The 21,765-nt window shown below is 44.3% G+C and overlaps 1 protein-coding gene across 6 annotated transcripts in view; it reads left to right on the top strand.

Annotated features, from left to right (window-relative positions):
* The window catches only part of LOC105019433 (partitioning defective 3 homolog), a 333,861-nt gene that overhangs the window by 225,024 nt on the left and 87,072 nt on the right, over positions 1-21,765 (top strand). For all 6 annotated transcript variants that reach the window (XM_029116272.2, XM_029116267.2, XM_029116271.2 and 3 more), the window contains one exon: positions 19,413-19,529. In XM_029116272.2, the coding sequence (XP_028972105.2) occupies positions 19,413-19,529 (117 nt within the window). The remainder of the gene's footprint in view (positions 1-19,412; positions 19,530-21,765) is intronic.

Here is a 21,765-nt window from a genome sequence, read left to right as displayed (position 1 = left end):
TTATTAGAACACAGCATAAAAAGCTTGAGAAGATTATGAAGTTGATTTAATTAGAATGACTTTGCATGTATTTCGGATGCCCATGGGTGTTGCGTTGTGAGTCATCTGTTACCGTGCCGTCCCGGTTTGGGGCCCACAGCCTGGCTGACTGACAGAGCTCGTTGTGCCCATTGATGGTTTTCTTGTCACCAATAAACTTCCCTTCAGAAGTGCGGGAGGTGGAGGTGGATGGCTTTAAGAGGCTTCTTGCACCGAACCCAGTGGCTTTGGAAATCATTGCTTCAGTGTACAAGTGCTAACGTGGAATCGTTATTAAAAAAAGATCAGTTAGATCCTAGATCTGAGATGGTTGACAGGTCCAACCAGGTGAAGCGTATGCTAATGAATAATACTGAATAAGCAGTGTTATTCAACCCTTGATGGAATTGCGGTACTGATGGTAACGCGTGGAAACGTTGAAAATCTGGAAATTGAGGCCAGTTATCGTTTTGTTGTTGCCGCTATTATCTGTCTGGTGGAACAGAAAGCATGTGAAGGTGAGGGTGCACTCCAAGCCCCCGGGGGTCTCAGGCACCAGGGCACCCGGGCGTGAATAGTGGGGGGGGGGGGGGGGGGGGGTACAGCTAGAGCCACCGCCATGAGGCTAATCAAACAGCGTCCACAAAACAATGTTAAATGTGACGCTCATTTGAATCCGACACGAACGAGCGCGCGGAGTGCGAGCGATGCGCACACACACACGCACACACATGCGTCTGTTATCGTACAATAAGTTGTTTTCCCGTGGATTATCTTAATAGGATTAGCCAGCATATCGCGGCAACACAGCTCCATAAGCTTCATAATTAACAATAAAAGACGACAAGAGTTAAGGTCATGATTCAGAAAACTCGAAAGGTCGCTTATCTGTCATCGCTCGTGCTTTGGTGCTTTCTTTACGTCCTGCGGGGGGGGGTGGAATAGTAAATACAAATACTTGTACGATCACGCGCGCGCACAAACCCACACACACACACACAAACACACAGGTACAAACACACGCAGATACACAGGTGGACATGGACGTCTGCCTTTACAAGTTTTTCTTGAAGGTGAGTTTGATTATTAAAGGAGGTTTTAAGTGTTGAGTCAGTGCCATGTCACTCGCTACTCAATCAGCAGGGTTGTTCCTCTTCAGTTTCTCCAGTGGTCCTAAAGAGGTGTCCACTGTCTCCATTGGTCCTAAAGAGGTGTCCACTGTCTCCATTGGTCCTAAAGAGGTGTCCACGGTCTCCAGTGGTCCTAAAGAGGTGTCCACGGTCTCCAGTGGTCCTAAAGAGGTGTCCACGGTCTCCAGTGGTCCTAAAGAGGTGTCCACGGTCTCCAGTGGTCCTAAAGAGGTGTCCACGGTCTCCAGTGGTCCTAAAGAGGTGTCCACGGTCTCCAGTGGTCCTAAAGAGGTGTCCTCTGTTTCCAGGGCTTGGACCTTGCAGTGCCCTTCCCGGGCACGACATTTTTTTTCATTATCTGAGTGCCACTGCCACTTAGGAGTTGGCAGGCAGCAGCCCTTCCTGACATCTTCCCCCGCACCCTGTGTTTAACTCCATAACCCTGTCTTATATATGCAGACACAGCTCACCAAAACCTCTACTTCACCCTCTCACTCACTATCTCTATGGCCGAATCCCAAACCACATCCTATTACCGTTGGCCAGAGCTGTATGGGCTCTAGGCTAAATTAGAGCTCTATATAAGTCATAAGGTGTGGTTTGGGAACCCTCTTTTGGCTGGCTGACTCCCTCCTTGCCCTCACTTAAAAGCATACATGACAAATAGAGAAAGTTAGTGTTCTCTAGTGAGTTAAGGTGAAACAGTGTTCTCTAGAAAGTTAAGGTGAAACCGTGTTCTGCGGTAGGTTAAGTTACAAAAGTATTCTGTTGTGAGTTAAAATGTGAGTGTTTTATGTAGTTAAGTTTAGACAGAGGGTTCTGTAGCAATTTATAGGGGTAGTGTGTTCTGTAGCCATATGTTCTCGTTCACGTAAGCTACGCACACACATCCATGTGATGTTAAAGGAAATGTGATTCATCAGACCAGGCCACCTTTTTTTATTGCTCCGTTGTCCAATTCTGATGCTCACGTGCCCATTGTATGCGCTTTCAGTGGACAGGGGTGAGCATGGGTTTTGGAGATGCTCTCACCCAGTCATCTAGCCATCACAATTTGGCCCTTGTCAATGTCGCTCAGATCCTTGCGCTTGCCCATTTTTCCTGCTCCTAACACGTCAACTTTGAGGACAGAATGTTTACTTGCTGCCTAATATAACCCACCCACTGACAGGTGCCATGTTAGTGCCACGAGATAATCAGTTCTTATTCACTTCACCTGTCAGTGTTCATAATGTTATGGCTGATTGGTGTGTATGTCGAGAGAGAGAGATAAATATGCAGATATGTGATTTAAATTTGTTCAGGCAAAGATGTGTAAAGAGATATAGATGGAAATACAAAGAAATGGTGTATGATAGATTTGTGTGTATATGAAACACCTATGAAACACCTCACTCACTGAAGCGTTCCATATACAAAGAAACTGACAGCAAAACACAGAGAGATTCAGAGAGAGAGAATGTCCACTGAGTGCACAAACCCACTGAGCAATATTCTTTTTTGCATACAAAACAGCTTAATCACCATCAGCCAGTGGCACGACCATGAACTTCCCCATTGTTATCACACATGTAACCTGATTGGCTTTAGCCTTTATCTCCCTTCATGTTCATTTGCATGAAACAGGCCTTCAGCACATCGTAAAATAAGTCTCCCCAACACACGCAGACATAACACGTTGACACACACACAAGAAGACACACATTTTGCGCACACACACACACAGGTCTATCTGCTTTCCTTAAGGAGTTTGCAATACACTGCAATTTGAGCTCATCTGCATGCAAGGCTCAAGACGTGCAGCCTGATGAACATGCCGTGCACACACTTAATTGACATGCTGATTGGTAGTGCATTAAAGCCAGGGGACGGGGACAGCGAGAGGAAGAGAGAGAGTGAGTGAGGGAGAACTCCGGGGATAGAAAGAAGGAGGGCAGAGAGAGAACGCTGACTGCTTAAGCCTAAAGCCAAGAACTCTCATAACATAACCACTTTGAATGTGCAATGACCCTCTATGGTACGTATGTGATGGGCTAATTTACAGATGATCCTCCCCGACGGCTGGAAATCCCCTGACAAAGAGACTGGGCTGTTTCCTTGTCATTGTAGCTCTACCAGGACTTCATCGTCCGGCAGTCATACGTCCGCACCATGATTACTGGCAGAACCGTGGCGTGTCTCGTGTCCTTCCAGTAAGAGTTAGGGTGAAACCGCGCCCTGTCCCCTGCCTAGTGCCCTCCTTTGGATCAGAGCCCTGGAACACTGTTCCGGGGGATAGGGTTTCGTTTGGAACGTGTTGCTTGGTGTTATTATCGGGTTTTGTTGCCACGCCCACTGGTTCACCCGGGGCTATGGTAACATGGTATTGCACCATATCGCCACGCCGCCGGGCCACAGCATCCAGCGTCTAGGCCCATAGATCTAGTCCTGTCTGAGGTGAATGGCTCAACAGCTCCATTTCCAACTTTAATGAGGTGTTGTTTATCTTCCCTGTGACTGGCTGACCGAGTGCCCATCTTCCAACTCATCTCTCTCTTCTGTGTGTGTGTGTGTGTGTGTGTGTGTGTGTGCCTAGCACTGTATTGTACGGTACTGTGGGCGCTAAGCTTGGGTATTGCTTTGTGGACTGGGGGGTGGTCTATACCCAAAGGGTTTAGTGGCAGAAGTAGTAGGGTGTGTGTGTGTGTGTGTGTGTCTGTGTGTGCACAGTAGTTGCTTCTTTAATGGGCGCAGAGGCAATGCATCCTGGGTTGTGGTAAAATGAGCAGGCGGGCGATGGGCGGGTGTCGTATGCGGAGCGGAGAGAGACTGTAAAAGAGACTGACTGACAGAGAGAGAGAGAGAGACACACACACACATGAATGGAGAGTGTGCACTGGAGTGAACTGGGGCATCACAAAATGGAGGGAGGAGAAGGAGACCAAGTAGGAGGGAGAGACAGATTAACACGCATGGTCACGACACCACTGGAGGGAGGGAAGGAAAGAGGGAGGGAGGGAGGGAGGGAGGGATGGAGGGAGGGATGGAGTGCCTAGGCACACACACACATGCACACATAAAGGCTGGAAAGTGACACGCCTGCTGTGTCACTTCACAACGACGCCGGTACAATACAATATACTTTACAGTACATTTTAAAGGACGGCGGCAGACGGGTGCATAAACATCATAAGAGCATATATTGCATGCAGTGCAGGAAATAAGGAACATTATTTTACATGTCATGGATTTACAGTACATGTCCACCTATTCAAATGCTCTGCCTCCTACCGTCCAACGGTAATGACCCTGTGTCTGTCCAGTGGCCCTCTTTTCAGCAGCCTGGTGCCTATTGGAATTGCCTTGTCCCCATTCCAGCTGAACACTGGGGTCTTACATCGGTTTCTGGAGGGCAGAAGCTCAAATCATTGGGCTTTCCATGGTGTTTTATGATGTCCTTCTCCTTTGCCAGTCTGTCGTAGAGGCTCTGAATCCCCCTGCATTCCAAGCCACAGAGCTTGGAGCCCAGTTTCACGGACTCCTGGAGGATTCTCTCTAGGCTTCTGTCAGCCCACCGTTCCAGGCCAGGAAACTGAAAGTCAGTACTATCACTACATGTGTAGTTGTAGTACCTGGGTGTTAACATTCCGTTTTTCGCTGTGAGTGTGTGCGCACGTGTGCTTGTCTGCGCAGCCAGATACTCAAGGCTCAGAGGGCGGAGGATGAATGTGTGTGTGTGTGTGTGTTTTCCATCACTCTCTGGGGAGGAGGGTGGATGGTGGATTTGTGTGGGTCCCATGCCAGGGAGGGGTGATATTACATATTCCTGGCATTATGTGTATACATTCTATAAGATATCTCAGCTTTACACACACACACACATAAACATCGCAATTAGGCATCCCTGTAAGCAGGCAGTGACATCTGTGGAGTCTCATCTCGGATAAATAATGATGCGCTAAGTGTCCTCTGGCTCACATATTATAATGTCCCATAAAAGAAAGCCCAAGGTATTAAACCCAGAACAGTTCACTTAGGATTAAGTTTTACAACCCACCCCTCTTCTGTATCGAGTGTTACCCATTTGGAAGAATGTTATGTTGGAGAAAAACATTTGAACCTTTAACTAAGCACCAACATCACTAAAAGCTGTTGAGTGCAACATATGGATGTGATCTGATTACAACACACGATTTGATATGATTTAAATTCTGTTTTTGGATATTTTAGATTTAAAAATCTTTAATGGTTGTTGAGGATGGATATATAATGATCATATTTTCTACCGCAGGTAAGCATTTGTCTTGGTAATCCCAAAAGACTGCAGATGTCCTACCTGGCCAGGGTCATCAATTGGAGTAATGCGAATTCACATCTTTTTTCACCCTGTCAAAAACATATTTGAGAATAGCTCCCCTTTCACTTCCATTTTCCTGGAAGCCGATTGATCGTTGAGCTTTAAAGGGGGTCATTTTGGGGTGAAGTCGGTCCTTGAAAACCTTGAAAATAGACTAAATATGTCCATTGTGTGTGACATCCTATTATCCCCCTGCCAATCACAGAGCAGAGGCCCAGCAGGCGGGCGGGACAAAGAACATGATTCACCACCACAGCAGATTACCAACCACTGTCACAATGACAAAAAAAAATTCAACATTATGGGAGGTGTGTGTGTACTTGCTTGTGTGTATGGTCTTTTTTGTCATGAGAAGGGTCTTATGGTCGATAGCCGGACATGCTTTTAGACACTATCCAGGATTGGATTAAGGAGAAAGGGGGTACAGTTTTGTGACTCAAGCCATTAAGAGAGCTAGAAACCTGAGGGACATGTCCAGCTCCTCTGTCATAAGACCACTCAATGTAAATGTGATCTGGCACAACTGAATTTCCATCAGACCGCCACTCCATGATTGGGTTTGAAATGATCACACAGGGGGTCTGTGTTGTTGCCCTTCAGGCCTAGAGGAGTGTGTGTGTGTGTGTGTGTGTGTAAAGGTGGAGTATAAGGAGAGATCATGGACCCTAATTGAATCAGAAATCTTGTTGAAATGAAATGGGATCCACCAGTATCTCTGGCACAGCACTGTCTCAAGGAAAGAGGCTTTCTACACGGATGCATTCATGAAGGTTCTTATTAGGGTCTTATTGAATGTACCAGCGTCCTTTATTAGAGCAGTTCCTGGGAACCCAAGATGTCCGATGGGGCTCCATCAACAGCAATGGTTGTTGGTTTGATTCCTGCTGGGGTCAAACATAGGCCTTTTCCCCAAATCAACACATGATCTGCTGTGAAGAAAATAAGAAAATACTAGGAATGGGTGTTTAAAATAATTGTAATATTCAAATATACAGTACTTTCACCCAACCTAATCAATTCATTAGGAAGCCATTTGGCAGTAAAATACATTGTCTTTTTAGTGTGAATCTTTAAGTTTTGCAAGCATGTGTTCAATGTAACATTCTGTGTTAAAATAGGGCTATATGTATTTAATATCATTATCCACTGAGATTTTCAATATTCTAATATCTGTGTCGATCCATTGAAAATACCCCAGCCAACTCGTTACTTGACAACATTCCCACATTGACTTGCATGTTCTGCTAACCTTTTTTTCCACTCATTTGCTTATTTGATTTAAATTTGAATCATTATTTGTGTACTCAACACGATTGCTTTGATCAATCAGAGATAAATACTATTGTGTACTATATATATTCTCAAAGGTAGATAGATAAATACTAAGTAATGAGAACTCAATTATCTGTAAAGATCTAAAGTCATCATGATTCTACTGTTTTATTAAGTAGAACAAATGTACAAATATTTCCACAACCAGAACACAAGTTACAAATGCAGTATGCTGTAAAACACAGAGATAATTCAGAATACCATTGTTTTCTTCTTTTTCCTCCCACGTATGGTAAGTAAATGTCTTACACTACTGTATGTAGGACTGGTGCTTTTTAATAGTCAGACCAACCATGCTAAGCATGTTGTGAGAAAATGAATTGACCTTTTCCAGCAAGTGACTTCTCCATTGAAGTGAAGTGTGTGTTTGTGTGCAAACTCAAGCCCCGTTTGTTGATGTGCACATGCTCATTCAACACACGCCTCACTACCTGAAGGCTTGAAAGGAAGGCAGAATGTTAGAGGAGGTGGGATATTTACATGAGGTAATGGGCTCTATAAAAAAAATAAAAAATCAATAGGAAAACTGTGTTTAATATTTTACTTCAGTTATTACGTGGTTAGTTACATAGCAATGTGGGCAAGTCGTTTGATGACTAGTCATTGAACAACAGTTTTTAAATAGCAGTGTACTTGCTTTGGCAGGTAAAAGGTAAATAAAAACATATCTTTGACCTTAGAGACACCTCAACAGAAGCCTAAAATAAAACCCATTATCTGTCATACTCTCTTTAATTCCATGTTAAAGCCAACCCAGTTGGCTTCTGTTACTGTTCCCTCACCTTGTGTTCTCATTGTTAGATTAAATCTCTCTCTCTCTGATCAGTTTATCCTTTCCGTGAGTATGTTTTTTTTTTGCCATATATACGCATGATTTGTTCCGATTCATATAGGAGTATGGCATGAGGAATACTTACTGGGTTGTTTTTCTCTTGGTAAGGTGACTTGATGTCTGAAGGGTTAAAGAGTAAATGACTGGACACAGTTGCTAATCCCTCCCATCTGAAGAACCTCCACTAACACTGTACTTGCGCTACACTGCCTCTGACATTACCTCTAACACCACCACTACTTATCATCTGGCTAATACTTTACAGTGATGCATTGTGGTGGGAACATTAGGCTGTGGGGATGCTTCTCAGCAGCTGGGTCTGGCAGATTGGTTGGGTTTGAAAGAAGGATGAATGGAACAAATTACAGAGGTCCTTGAAGAAAAACCTGATCAGAGTGGGATGAAGATTAATTTTTCAGCATGACAACAACTTAAAGCAAACAGCCAAGACATCGTTGGAGTGGCTTCGGGACAAGTCTGTGAATGTCCTTGAGTGGCCCAGGCAAAGAACTGGCCCAGCTGAAGATCAGTTCATAGACACACCCCATTAAATGTGACAGAGCTCGAGGGATCAAGGAGGATTGAAAGGAACTGCCCAAATCCAGATGTGCAAAGCTACCAAGAATACTTTGAGCAAGTATTCAGAAAAGGTTCTGAATACTTATGTATAACATTACAAAATGGAGTCTATTCAACTTCCAGCAATGCTTTACCTCCAGTACTACACTAATCTACCACTAGAATAATGCTAACACTACAATTACTACTACCACTAGATTAATGTTAACACTACCACCATTACTACATAGAGATTAATGCTAACACTGCCACTATTTCTAACACTAGATTAATGCTAAAACTGCTAACACTGTATTAATGTTACCACTACTTCCAAAAGAATAATGTTAACACTACCACAATTATTACCAATAGATTAATACTAACTCTGCCACCATTGGAGAAATGCTAACACTACTACCACTAGGTTAATGCTATTACTACCGTACTACCACTAGATTAATATTAACACTACCACCATTACTACCACTAGATTAATGTTAATACTACCAGCATTACTATCACTAGATTAATGTTAACACTACCCGCATTACTACCACTAGATTAATGTTAACACTACCACCATTACTACCAACAGATTAATGTAAACACTACCACCATTACTTACACTACATTAATTTAAACTCTACAGTACTCCCATTGCTTCCACTAGAGTAATGCTAACACTGCCACCAGTACTACCAATAGATCCATGCTAACACTTGTACCATTGGATTAATACTAACAATACTTTGACTAGATTAATATTAGAACTATCACCATTATAACCGCCGGATTAGTGCTAACGTGTGCCTATTTTGCCTTATCTCTCTATTTCCTGCTGTTGATGGATTCAGCTTTGCATTGACAGAAACACCTCTCTTGTCTCCCTTAGCAATCTGGGAGGTTGTGTGTCACAGATCAGTGGTTCAGGTGTCTTTTCCCTGATGGCTTGCATGGTTTGATGTTGGCGTCAGTCTTGCTATCTAATGTTGGGGGCTGTAAATAGTATAGGCCTGACTCAGCCACACCCTAGCAACTGTACATGGTGTCTGATTTCGCTGCACGTTAACCCCCCACCCAGGTGTGTGCATCCACCTGTGTGTTGCGTGTGTATTCTACGTCCCATATTGGCCACAGTTGCCCGATCGCATTACAAAGGATAAGGAACAGGGCTACACGATTGTCTTTAATGGTGCACATAAATCACAACGTTGGAGGGGTGGCAGTGTGAGTGTGCGAGCTGTGTGTTTATAGTGTGTTCATATACACTACACACCAGTCAGCTTCTCTGACTCTTCTGATTAAACCCACTTAACTGTCCAAACTGACTGCATTATATGTGATCTGAATGTGCTGAGAGAACAGTTGTTCATGAGAGGGTGGTGAAGGAATATGGTTTTGAAGGACAGGCAATCCCAAACATTCACACTCTCACAACTGGGGCCAGAATCGTATTCATGGTTGTCAAATATATTAGCGGTTAAGGCCATTCATTTTCTCCAACAGGTAGATTTTCTTTGTGACTGTCCTTTAAGGCTCAGTCTTCAGTAATAAATGACAAGAGGACCAGGTGAAGGGAGTGATGGACTGAGGGAGCTGGAGACATGGAAAGAGATGACAGAAGGGACATGTGCGCGTGGATTTGCAGTTATTGTTCACCCTTTTGGCAGGTGTATCTGGTTATTAGTGACAGCATAATGAGTGTGAACCTGTAATACTACATACATAAGAGGCCGTTCTGAACATCAGGTGGACTGTTACTCTGGGAACCTGAGCTGTGCCTTCATACAGAACCTCTGCCTGCCTTCTTCCCTTGCTTTCCTGCCCACCTGCTAGCCCAAATGCCTTTTTCTGCCTCCCTGCCCCATGCCTCCCTGCCCCCTGCCTCCCTGCCCCCTTCCCTCCATGCCTCCCTGCCCCTTCCCTCCATGCCTCCCTGCCCCTTCCCTCCATGCCTCCCTGCCCCTTCCCTCCATGCCTCCCTGCCCCCTTCCCTCCATGCCTCCCTGCCCCTTCCCTCCATGCCTCCCTGCCCCCTTCCCTCCATGCCTCCCTGCCCCTTCCCTCCATGCCTCCCAGCCCCCTTCCCTCCATGCCTCCCTGCCCCCTTCCCTCCATGCCTCCCTGCCCCCTTCCCTCCATGCCTCCCTGCCCCCTTCCCTCCATGCCTCCCTGCCCCCTTCCTTCCACGCCTCCCTGCCTGCTCCCTACTTCCTCCCTGTCTTGCCCCCTGCCTGCCTGTCTTACTCCCTGCCTGCCTACATGTGACTGCCTGCCTGCAGGGGAGAGAACGGCAAGGTCTGTTTACCTCACAATCACATTTTAATGATGACACCCAAACCCCAGGAAGCCTGGATGGATATGGGAGGTAGAAACACGGCTGGAAACTCAACTGGAAGTAGTCTCAAATAAAACAATAGATAAATGGTGAGCAGGCCATCCCATCTCTGTTCAAATGCTTCAGCGGAAGATTCTTTGACATTTTGGTTCTCTCCAGACTGTGCATTCAAATGAGTGGTTATCTATTGTTGGATTGGATGTTTTCATTGCTACGCCGCCCCTCTGGGGAATGCAGCATGATGCTGAGTACGACGTATGCATTTCAAATTGCACCATATTCCCTGTAGTGGCCAACTTTTGACCAGGCCTGTAGGGCCTTCCTGGGAGGCTGAGTCTGGTAATCTGTTGGAGCCAGGGGCCCGTAGCCCCACCACCCAGCCACAGCCCCAGGGCCCCTTCACGGCTGATCACTCTCCTCAATCAGCAACCCTACTCTGGGCTCCACACTTTCATTTATTTGTTTTAAACTCTCCACACTGATCTCCAGAGTGGGACTGAGACTCAAGTAGCTACGGGTTCTGTTTGTGTCTCTATGGTAACCGGGAGAATGGAGAGGGGGGGGGCCGTGATGTTGTTGCCATAATGTTCTCTGGTGAGGGAGGCAGGGGGGTAGGGGTGTCTGACACAGGGCCACCAGGGTTGTGTGTCCCCGGGCTAAAGCCAGGCCAGGCATGGCCTTGTTTGCTGTACCATCCTTTGGGTAATGTCGACAGGCAGACAGACAGACGAGCTGAGCGAAAGACAGACTGGGAGGGAATTCAGAGTCATTCACAGAGACACAGTCGTCTCGGCAGAATGACGTCCTGGAGAGTGCATCTACAGGCCTCATCAGCATTCCAGTCATTTCCATAGAATATTCTGTTTATGGTAAACAGGGGAGATGGTGACAGGAGCAGAGAAACCCCCCCCACCACCACCACCCCACTTTTCCTCAGTTTCTCATCCACCATTTGAATGTTATCATCTCAAATGGCCCTCATTTGATATTCCTTTTAAATTGCATGTTTTTCTGCTGGAGGTATACAGTAGGAGACCCGGTGGCGTGCTCGTATCTAGGGCCAGTGACGGCCCCGTAATGGGCCGGCTTTTATGCTCAACTGTGAGATGAAATGGACGTGGAGACTTGTGATGGGAAACACTCTCCTGCCCATGGAAATCCCCCACAGAGTCGAGAGCGAAACAGTCAAGGCCTAATGTCATGAATAAATGCATGTCATGGAGCCGTGTTGTACCGGGGACGTGTTTCCTGTCGTCCCTCTGCATAAACCATATCATCTTTCTCTTCGTGTCTTTCTGTCTATATTTCACCTCGATATTGGCCTCATTGCTGAAAGGATATGTTTGTGCTCGCGAGCATGCAGGTCCTCTTGCATCTTCTTGTGGAAGCCGTGTGATCTTCCAGGTGGTTTAGAGGGTTCTTAAAGGTGAGGCGAGACTTGGAAACAGCTGACTGACATTAGCTGTGGGGTGGTAATGAGATCCACGGGGAGAGGGTGAATCGGCGGGCGGCACCAGGGGAACACGAGGGGAGCGTCCCGATTGACATCCTAGGCAGTGAAAATCACGTCTCGCCTAGTCCCTGGTCGCCAAAAGAGGTTGCATCACAACACAGGCCCTGCTAATGACAACGAGGTCCCCATTAACGGGTGTTAACAATCAACAGGTCACAGTGAATGGTTGCAAAAAAACTCCCGGTTAGCATTTACCAAGATGCTTGCTCTCTCGCCACGCTTCTGTCTGTCTTTGTCTCTTCATCCCCAACTCTGTCTCTCTCACCGTCTCCAAGCTTCTCTCTGTCTCCAGTTCTGTCTCTCTGTTTCTGTCTCATTAGGATTTATAAGGCAGACATCTCTCTTGTTGATGTTTCTACCTAGCAGCACAACGTGTGCTATGCAGCCAGAACCAATGTGAGTTTGAGCGAGGAGGAGTACACATCCAAAAGTGGCCCAAATAACACACTATTCCCTTTATAGTGAACTACTCTTGACCAGAGCCTGTGTATAGGGTGCAATTTGGAAGGTACAGCCTTTCTCCTCCTAACAAGATGTTATTAAATGTACATGCTGCTGTCTGGGATTGGCCCGAGGTATCCACTGCTATCACAGACTGACTGGCTGAATGACTGGCTGGCTGACTGGCTGAATGACTGACCGGTTTTCATTAAACACAGAAGGAGGAACAGGGAATCAGTTGGATGCAGACAATTCTTTTTGATACCTACAATGAGAATGGTAAATGTTTTCTTCTGATTCGCATCCAAGAAAACAAATGGTAATGTTAAGACTAATTAGTAGATCTTTACTACGAATGGGTGGCGAGGGGGAGGGAGAGAGAGAAAGGGAGGAATAGAGGGACATGTTATTTATTTCCTCCCCGGCTGTGACAGACTGTACAGGAGAGCAAATACGAGAGCCTCAACACTGTCCTGTGGAGATGGTGGTTAACGTTCAGATCGGCCGAGGAGAAACCATGGTGATTCTTCAAATGATCCTACTTCTCACAAGTTACTCAAATTGATAATGTTCTGTTTTTTTAAACCATTCTTCCTGCCCTGCTCCATTCACTGTGTCAAGCCAGCCCATAATTATCCTCAGCATAGCAACAGTGGGTCTTAAATGAGGTCACAAAAGGGGACTAGACAATCATCTAACATTACTTTTTTTCAATGGGGATGACGAAAATATGCCTTAGCTGCCATTTCTACCCATTGTGTACACGTATTATCTTCCCTTCAATCTTCCTGCCATTTAAAAGATTGCAAATCCTAATTACATTAATTAACGCTTGGCATAATTTAGTTATTATCTATTCATTTTTGAGAAACTCTTCAGGTTTACTTAGACTGGCCAGAAAAACTTGGAGAATGCCACTGTTCCCTGCACAGTCTCCAGTATTAAGTATTCATTTCACAGACACCTGTGGCAGCAATATGTTATGAGGCTTTTATCTAATGTAGAGGATATATGGTGCATGGAGTTGTAAACTCAACAGCATATAATTCATGCGGATGCATGGTATTACGTTAATACCTATAGAATCATACATGTAACATAATGTCTTGTGTACAGAGAAAATATTGTTCAAGTCTCATGTATGGAGAGGCAATGAAAACTGTTTCATTCCATGGAAATGGTGCAATTATGATTTCTTTGTTTGACGATTGTCTTTTATGACAAGCGTCGCCAGGCACTACAGACATGGCATCATCATAGTTGCTGTCGCAGTACTGAATATTATATCAATCTGCATTCAAAATTACCTCTTTTGCCACAAAATCTCAGTCACACTTTTCTCGATTCACAGATGTTCTGTCTGCATCTCCTGTGTGTGTGTGTGTGTGTGTGTGTGTGTGTGGTTTTGTGAGTGTGTGTTTATGTTTATGAGTGTGATTGACAGTTTCTGAGTGAGTAGGTCACAGGTAGTCTGTTCTAAACTATTCCTCTCCATACTGCACCTTGCCAGGCTTTTGTTTGAGGGCCGGTAGGTGTTTATACATTCATTAGTCATACCTGTCATTGGATAGCGACCAGGAGATGGACCATTACACAATGTGGTCTCTGGAGGAGGAGAATGAGGAACGCTGCTTCGTAATGATGGGAATGGCATATTAACATGGCGTCTACCCAAACAGGAGTGGAGGTGCGGCAGCCATTACAGAGCAAGGTGTCAACCGCTCCTCATCAATGCCACATTCGTCTGAAATTGAAACTCTGCCCCTATGTTGTACCTTAAGTTCTTTTGTCAAATATAGAATGCAATGTTGGACACTATAGTCAAGGGTATAGGTTTGGTTTGAACATTTTTTATTTATTTTACCAGTCCTATTGATATACGGTCTCTAAAAGCATGAGCAGATGTGTGCTTACATACAGACGCTCACATACTGTACACAAGCTATTATGTTGTATAGGGCAGACATTTCCAAAAGACATTTAGGCTTACTCAGAGTGCAGTTACAGTAAGTGTTTTGCTTTTGAGATCTGTAGTGAACAAAAACATGATTTTCCCAACTTATCATGAGCTTGCTTACTGGCTACATTGACTGGCTGTTAAACTCTGTGTAACACTTTTAGAGTTATAATCGCTAGCTAAACCATTATTAGACTTCATCTGTAACTCTGTTCTTCCATCTCGTCCTTTGTCTGTACTTCTGCTTTGAGCAACTTCTGCGTCATTTGCCTAACAAATAATAGAAGGACACATGCTGTTCTCCAGATATACTGTGTGACTGCTAAATCTGTCAATCATTTCCACATTTTCTATGAGTCATCATCAGCTGTGTGTTGACTAGCTAGCTAACAATTTAAAGCCAGGCATGTGATGATGCTGAAATATGTTCAGACGCAATTATTGGTTTCACCCTCAATCTGAGCCCAATCCTAATGCGTCGTCCTTGGGTTTACAGCCTAAGATGGAGCGAGTGGACGTGGCCAAAAAGCCACCCTGCTCACTAGATAGTGTGCCACGTTGTGACAAGGGTGCTGTTTGGAACAGGGCCATGGTCATCTTCCTCTACTGTCATTGTTGCCACCCAGCAGTGCTCAGTGAATGGACTGTTATCAGAGGGCCTCATCAGTCCTCCAGCACCTGTCAGCACCACAGCTCCAAGTGCCAACCTTCTTCTGGCTCTGTGCCATGGTGCCGAACCTGTCTGTGGCTCTGTGCTTTCCACTTAAAGGACGCTGATCAGGGTCAGCTAGTTTCTATCTGCCTAATTGCCTGTTTATTAATGGAAATTTTATTTTTTTAAGACTAGCTGAAGAGGGACTTGTGCTTCTGAGGATCGTTAACATCAGTATGATCTTGTCTACAAATGAGGAAAGCAGCAGGGATTTCTAATTTCTTACTGAAACATATTGACTTCAAAAAAACATTGTGTGCCCTAGCAACAAACGGCGAGTCTGTCAACTCCTGTTTGTTTTGCTAATCCTGTGTTTCGCTCTGTTCCCGCTGGCTAACATCACGGCTGTTCCATCCATGGACTGAGCCACGCCGTATTTGTCCATTAACCAGTAACCATGCTGATAGCCTTCTAATAGCTCTGGTAATATGGCAGTTCCCTCCGCCCCTGCTTTGATGTCTGTGTGCTCATGGCCTCTCTCTCTCTCTCTCTCTCTCTCTCTGTCTCTCTCTCTCTGTCCACAGGCTATGGGAAATAGCCTTTCATATTGGGTATTTCTTGTTCTCATTGCTCCTAGGTTTGATATGAGTTTAATCCTGAATATGATTCACTCTATCTTACACTGTGACAAATCCTTTACTTTATTGATATTGATTTGCCCCCAAAAACTTGAAAAAGTTGAACTCCTCTCTGGTCTAATTTCTTAATGTTACTTGGAAAAGATTTTGGTTTTATCAGCCTTTTTTCCTCCAGTCTCCTGGTTCATCTATAGTATAAAAAAATGTTTTACAAAAAAGGAAAATATAAACTGTAGAGAACGAAGAAAGTTAAATATTTGTCAGGGTGAGCGATAATGAAAGCTGTCATAGTGTGCAGACCAGGAGGCTCTCACCTGCTCCATTGACAGATATCGGTATTCCCTATGTAGAGTTTCATGGCTTCACTTGAGCCTTTTATTGATAAATTAATCAGGTAATGCAGGCCATCTCTGGGACTAAACACATCAGTAGGAGCCCTTGGCTTTAAGGCAACATCAGGTACAAACCATGTGTCCCATGAACTAAGGTTTACATACCAAATGGCACCCTATGTCCTATTTAATGTCCTGTTTTTTTACCAGGGCCTATTTAAAGTAGTGGACTGTATAGGGAATAGGGTGGCATTTGGGGTGAGCTACACTCCATTCGAAAGATTGCAGTCCCAGCAGTGAGGGTTGCAACAAGCCAAGGGAAGCCATTCCATTTGCAGAGTGGGCCTGTTTTAAATGTAAAGCAGAATAATAAAGAACTGAAGGGAAATGGGTTTCCCATTTCATGAATATATTTAATTTAGCAGCCCTAAGTCAACTGAAGTAATTCTTTCATTTTCCGGAGAAAGTTTTTAAACTGTCAAACTCACTGTGTGGGCCAGATGAATGAAAGTCAAAATAAACTAAACGAACGGACTCTAATTATGTTCAACGTGACACGGACCAAGAGATCTGCATGCAAAACTTTCTACCTAATACAATTTCAGCAGGAATCCTTTCAGTCAGAAAATGGAACGGGATCTTTATCTGCAATCAATGTGTATTTTCATAATCAATCTATGTGTGTACAATGCGAGAATTGAGTCATCATGTTGAAAGGCAAAGTGAATGGAAATCCAATCCTTTTGTGTAATTACATATATTGAATTCTCTCATACATTGAGTCACAAGTAGATCCATACACATTCTGTTATTGCCTTGTCTTATTTTGCGCATCAATAATTCTCTATTGTTGAACATGCCTGTGGACTTGCATGCTCACGTATGTGGACTTGCATGCTCACGTACTCATGCACACATACACACTGTGTGTGCGGACACACTCATACCCACAGGCAGGCCACAGTCTATATAACCAATGATATAACCTGCTTAACGTGTGTGTGTATATATATATATATATATATATAAATATATATATAATATATATATATAATATATAATATATATATATATATATATAATATATATATATAATATATATAATATATAATGTGTGTGTGTGTGTATATATATATATATATATATATATATATATATATATATATATATTATTAATAGTATTAATGCTATTAGTAATATTAGGTTTCAAACTGACCACCGCCCGGTCTCATAATTCCGCCCCACTGGCAGCATTATAAGAAAATGACATCAGTCAGACCAAAACCGTAAGGCAACTCAAAGATGACATCTTGCAAATGTGTTACATACTATTGGAGAATTTCGCTAATTATTTATCACATTTATCAATCACATGTATTCGCAGTTGTCACAAAGTGCTTATACAGATACCTAGCCTGACACCCCTAAGAGCAAGCAACAACAACAAATGGATGCACATGTCAGCATCTTCACTGAGCACCTGTCCTTTTTCAACGTCTATCCTCAACGTCTATCCTCAACGTCTATCCTCAACGTCTAACCTCTACGTCTAACCTCTACGTCTAACCTCTACGTCTAACCTCTACGTCTAACCTCTACGTCTAACCTCTACGTCTAACCTCTACGTCTAACCTCAAAATATATCCTCAACTATCAACAACAACTATCAACAACATTTATTCTCAAAATCTGTCCTTAACACCTGTTCTCGACATTTGACCTTATCATCTATCCTTATGAAATATCATATCGGTTTCCTGCTCCCCTCTGACCTTTATCATGTTCTCCCACCTCAGTGGAGGGCAGGACACTGTAGGCAGGCAGATGGACTGATGGGTAGATAAGGCAGGTGTATCCTATGTGTCTCTACAGAGGTAGCAGGAGAATGTAGCATCATCACCTGTGGATGTTCTCACCCCTCTATTAAACCTGAGGATTTCCTGTCTTCTCCATGTCATCTGCATCATTAAAAACGACTGTATTTTCCGTTACTGTACTATACTACACCCAGATGTAAGTGTGTGTGTGTGATCCAGACCTAACAATACAAGTGACAACCAGAAGTCCCCACAAGGCGGTGGGTGGATGCATGTGCCCCAGGCTAGATCACAAGCTGTCACACTCAGTAAACCATTCAGGAGAAACTACATGTATGTTTAATAGGGCATTAGCAATTCTATCTATATATACACTCACCTAAAGGATTATTAGGAACACCATACTAATACTGTGTTTGACCTCCTTTCGCCTTCAGAACTGCCTAAGTTCTACGTGGCATTGATTCAACAAGGTGCTGAAAGCATTCTTTAGAAATGTTGGCCCATATTGATAGGATAGCATCTTGCAGTTGATGGAGATTTGTGGGATGCACATCCAGGGCACAAAGATCCCGTTCCACCACATCCCAAAGATGCTCTATTGGGTTGAGATCTGGTGACTGTGGGGGCCATTTCAGTACAGTGAACTCATTGTCATGTTCAAGAAACCAATTTGAAATGATTCGAGCTTTGTAACATAGTGCATTATCCTGCTGGAAGTAGCCATCAGAGGATGGGTACATGGTGGTCATAATTTTGGTCAACTGTCCAATTTTGGTGATCTCGTGCAAATTGTAGCCTCTTTTTCCTATTTGTAGTGGAGATGAGTGGTACCCAGTGGGGTCTTCTGCTGTTGTAGCCCACCCGCCTCAAGGTTGTGCGTGTTGTGGCTTCACAAATGCTTTGCTGCATACCTCGGTTGTAACGAGTGGTTATTTCAGTCAAAGTTGCTCTTCTATCAGCTTGAATCAGTCGGCCCATTCTCCTCTGACCTCTAGCATCTACAAGGCATTTTCGCCCACAGGACTGCCGCATACTGGATGTTTTTCCCTTTTCACACCATTCTTTGTAAACCCTAGAAATGGTTGTGCGTGAAAATCCCAGTAACTGAGCAGATTGTGAAATACTCAGACCGGCCCGTCTGGCACCAACAACCATGCCACGCTCAAAATTGCTTAAATCACCTTTCTTTCCCATTCTGACATTCAGTTTGGAATTCAGGAGATTGTCTTGACCAGGACCACACCCCTAAATGCATTGAAGCAACTGCCATGTGATTGGTTGATTAGATAATTGCATTAATGAGAAATTAAACAGGTGTTCCTAATAATCCTTTAGGTGAGTGTATATAAATGTACTTTTAACTTTCCTTAACAATTTTTTATTAAAGTATCCTTCATTCACAATATTTGATCCAATCCTATCCGAGATGGAGGAGCATGAGACAAGCCACGGCCTAAACTTAAACTAAGCATAGACCTCAGTTCATTACATACCCCTTTATTGTGTCACCAGGTTTGGGAAGCAACGCAACGGTGAAAAGATGGAGCGAAAAGGCTCAAGTAAATCAAAGATGGAAGACACACAGGTGTCGGAGGAGGAGATGCTACGGATGAAACTGGAGCAGGAAAGGTGAGCGTGTGTGTGTGTGTGTGTGTGCGTGCAAATGCTAGGCTTGGTAAAAGCCTTGCAATTTACTATGAGAGCAGAACCCACAGGACTGTTGTATGCTGCTGGGGAAAATTAGCAAACTGGCCAATTAACTAAATGGGGAGTTGAGAGAGGACATTTCTGGGAAAGCATTCAGATGTCAATTTGTAAATGTCCAGGCCTTTTTATAACAGTACATTAAATTGATTATTTATAGATTATTTTTTTTTTTTTGTGTGCCAATGAATGGATCTGACCTGTTAACGGATCTAGTACGCTCCTTCTGCTTTGAATTATTTCAACTGTCAAATCTATGATGTAGGTTCAATGTAGGTAATTTCTCTTTTAGTATTGGCAGGAAAAGGTTGTTCATCGTTCAGGAATTTGGCATCCAGTTCAGTTTCCTCATCCTGCCCCTCAGTTTATGTTTTAGGGGATGTTTAGGCCTGTGTCTACAAATGACACCCTGCAGAGTGCACTACTATGAGCCAGAGCCCAAAAGGACCTAGTCCAAAGGCTGTCATAGAGGGACTAGGGTGTCATTTGTAAAACAGTATGTATGTATGCTACGCCTAATTCCTTCCTTTTAGACAAAATCTTTTTTTTTTTTTTTTTTTACTTGACTAAAGGAGACTATATCGGTGGCCGTTAATGAAACATCGGGCTGGCTGCATCCATTGTGCTCTGCAACCCAAATTAACTCAGTTATCAAACTACAGTTGGCAATGAGGCCTTATTAACAAAGAAACAATGGGGATGATATTGCTCCCAGTGGAAACAGACGCAGAGAGAGAAAAGAAACAGGAAGTGGAGGGTAGTCAAGACACACACACACACAAACACAGTCCCTCCCTCCCTCACACACAGACACACACACTCACAGTGAAGACCACAATGGTGTTCCTTTTCAATTGAACATCTGCAGCCTGCAGTCTTCAAAGAGGCCATCTAGTTCCGTCTCAGACTGCGACAGGCAGGGTATGTCTTGTCTTCTTCTCCGAAAGCCTCTGTGGTCCTCCTGGCTGCTGGCCCAACACATTGCCAGCACACCCCAGATCCTATCCAGATCTTTCCAGAGCCTCCGTCTCCCTCCGAGCCTCACCCAAACGCCATGCAAAGCCAGTAGGAGACAACAGTGAGACAGACACTCGCCGGACCTAAGCCACATTACATTCCCTCACCCGGCCCGCTCCTCCACACTGTTTTCGCCCCGGGGCTTTTCTTGCAGAACTTTCTGCCTCTCCGTCTTGTCGGCCCGCTCTCTGTCGTGCGTGTCTAAGCCCTGTTGTGGCAGAGCAGCGGTGCGCTGGAGCGTCGTACAACGGGCCCCCCCCCCCCCCCCCTCCCCAATCTACCATCACTCATCCAGGCTGGAATTCTGAGCCGACTCTCAGATAATGGAAATGGAATCTGGGAATCCTCTGGGAAATCGTGATAATACAGTAACCCTCCGTCACGGGACGGTAGCGGCACCACACATGACAGTTCACAGGGGTGGGGGGAGCGGGCCGAAATCTATTACCGCTGTGTCTCAGGTTGTGTGACGCCTCTCGGAGGGGCACATTTGATAGGGGTGTTCTTAGATTGGGTTCATCTCAAGGCACCGAGTGATTACAGGTTGTTTCCATTGCTATATATATATATATATATATATATATATATATATATATATATATATATATATATATATACAGTAGATACAGGTTATTTTAGGCGCTTTGTGTTAAAGTTTAAGGGGGAAGATGGTGACTGGGTTTCTAAAAAAGACCATAGATAGAAGCCCCAGCAGGAGACACGTCAGAGATGTCCAGATGTCAGTCTGCCAAACACACAGTCCAGCCCGGCCGACACAACATTAATCATTAATTCAAGCGGACACTTTGACTGGAGCTTTTAGGGATTGGAAAAAGACGCTGAACATTTTAGGCAGGATTAATGTGATGTGGTGTAACTTTCTGTACAGCCTTAAACCCTGGACTGGCCTGGCAAACATCCCGACACAAGTCATCGGGCGTGTGGCAGATCTAGGAATCTGACCTTGTTGATAAATGTTTCATTTATTAGACCAATTTAATGGTGCTTAAACCTCCAGTTAGTGGACTTGTGTGGTCCAGTGGTCAAATCCTCTGCCTCCAGGGCTATAGCAGCGTGGCTTTGAATACGCCACACTGCTCCTTTGTCTGTTTCCGCTGTCCTGTCTGCCTCCGCTGTCATGTCT

Source organism: Esox lucius, chromosome 21 (assembly GCF_011004845.1).
Source record: "Esox lucius isolate fEsoLuc1 chromosome 21, fEsoLuc1.pri, whole genome shotgun sequence".
Taxonomy (NCBI): domain Eukaryota; kingdom Metazoa; phylum Chordata; class Actinopteri; order Esociformes; family Esocidae; genus Esox; species Esox lucius.
Note: the sequence above shows the minus strand (reverse complement) of the source record. Positions and strands in the feature narration are given on the sequence as shown.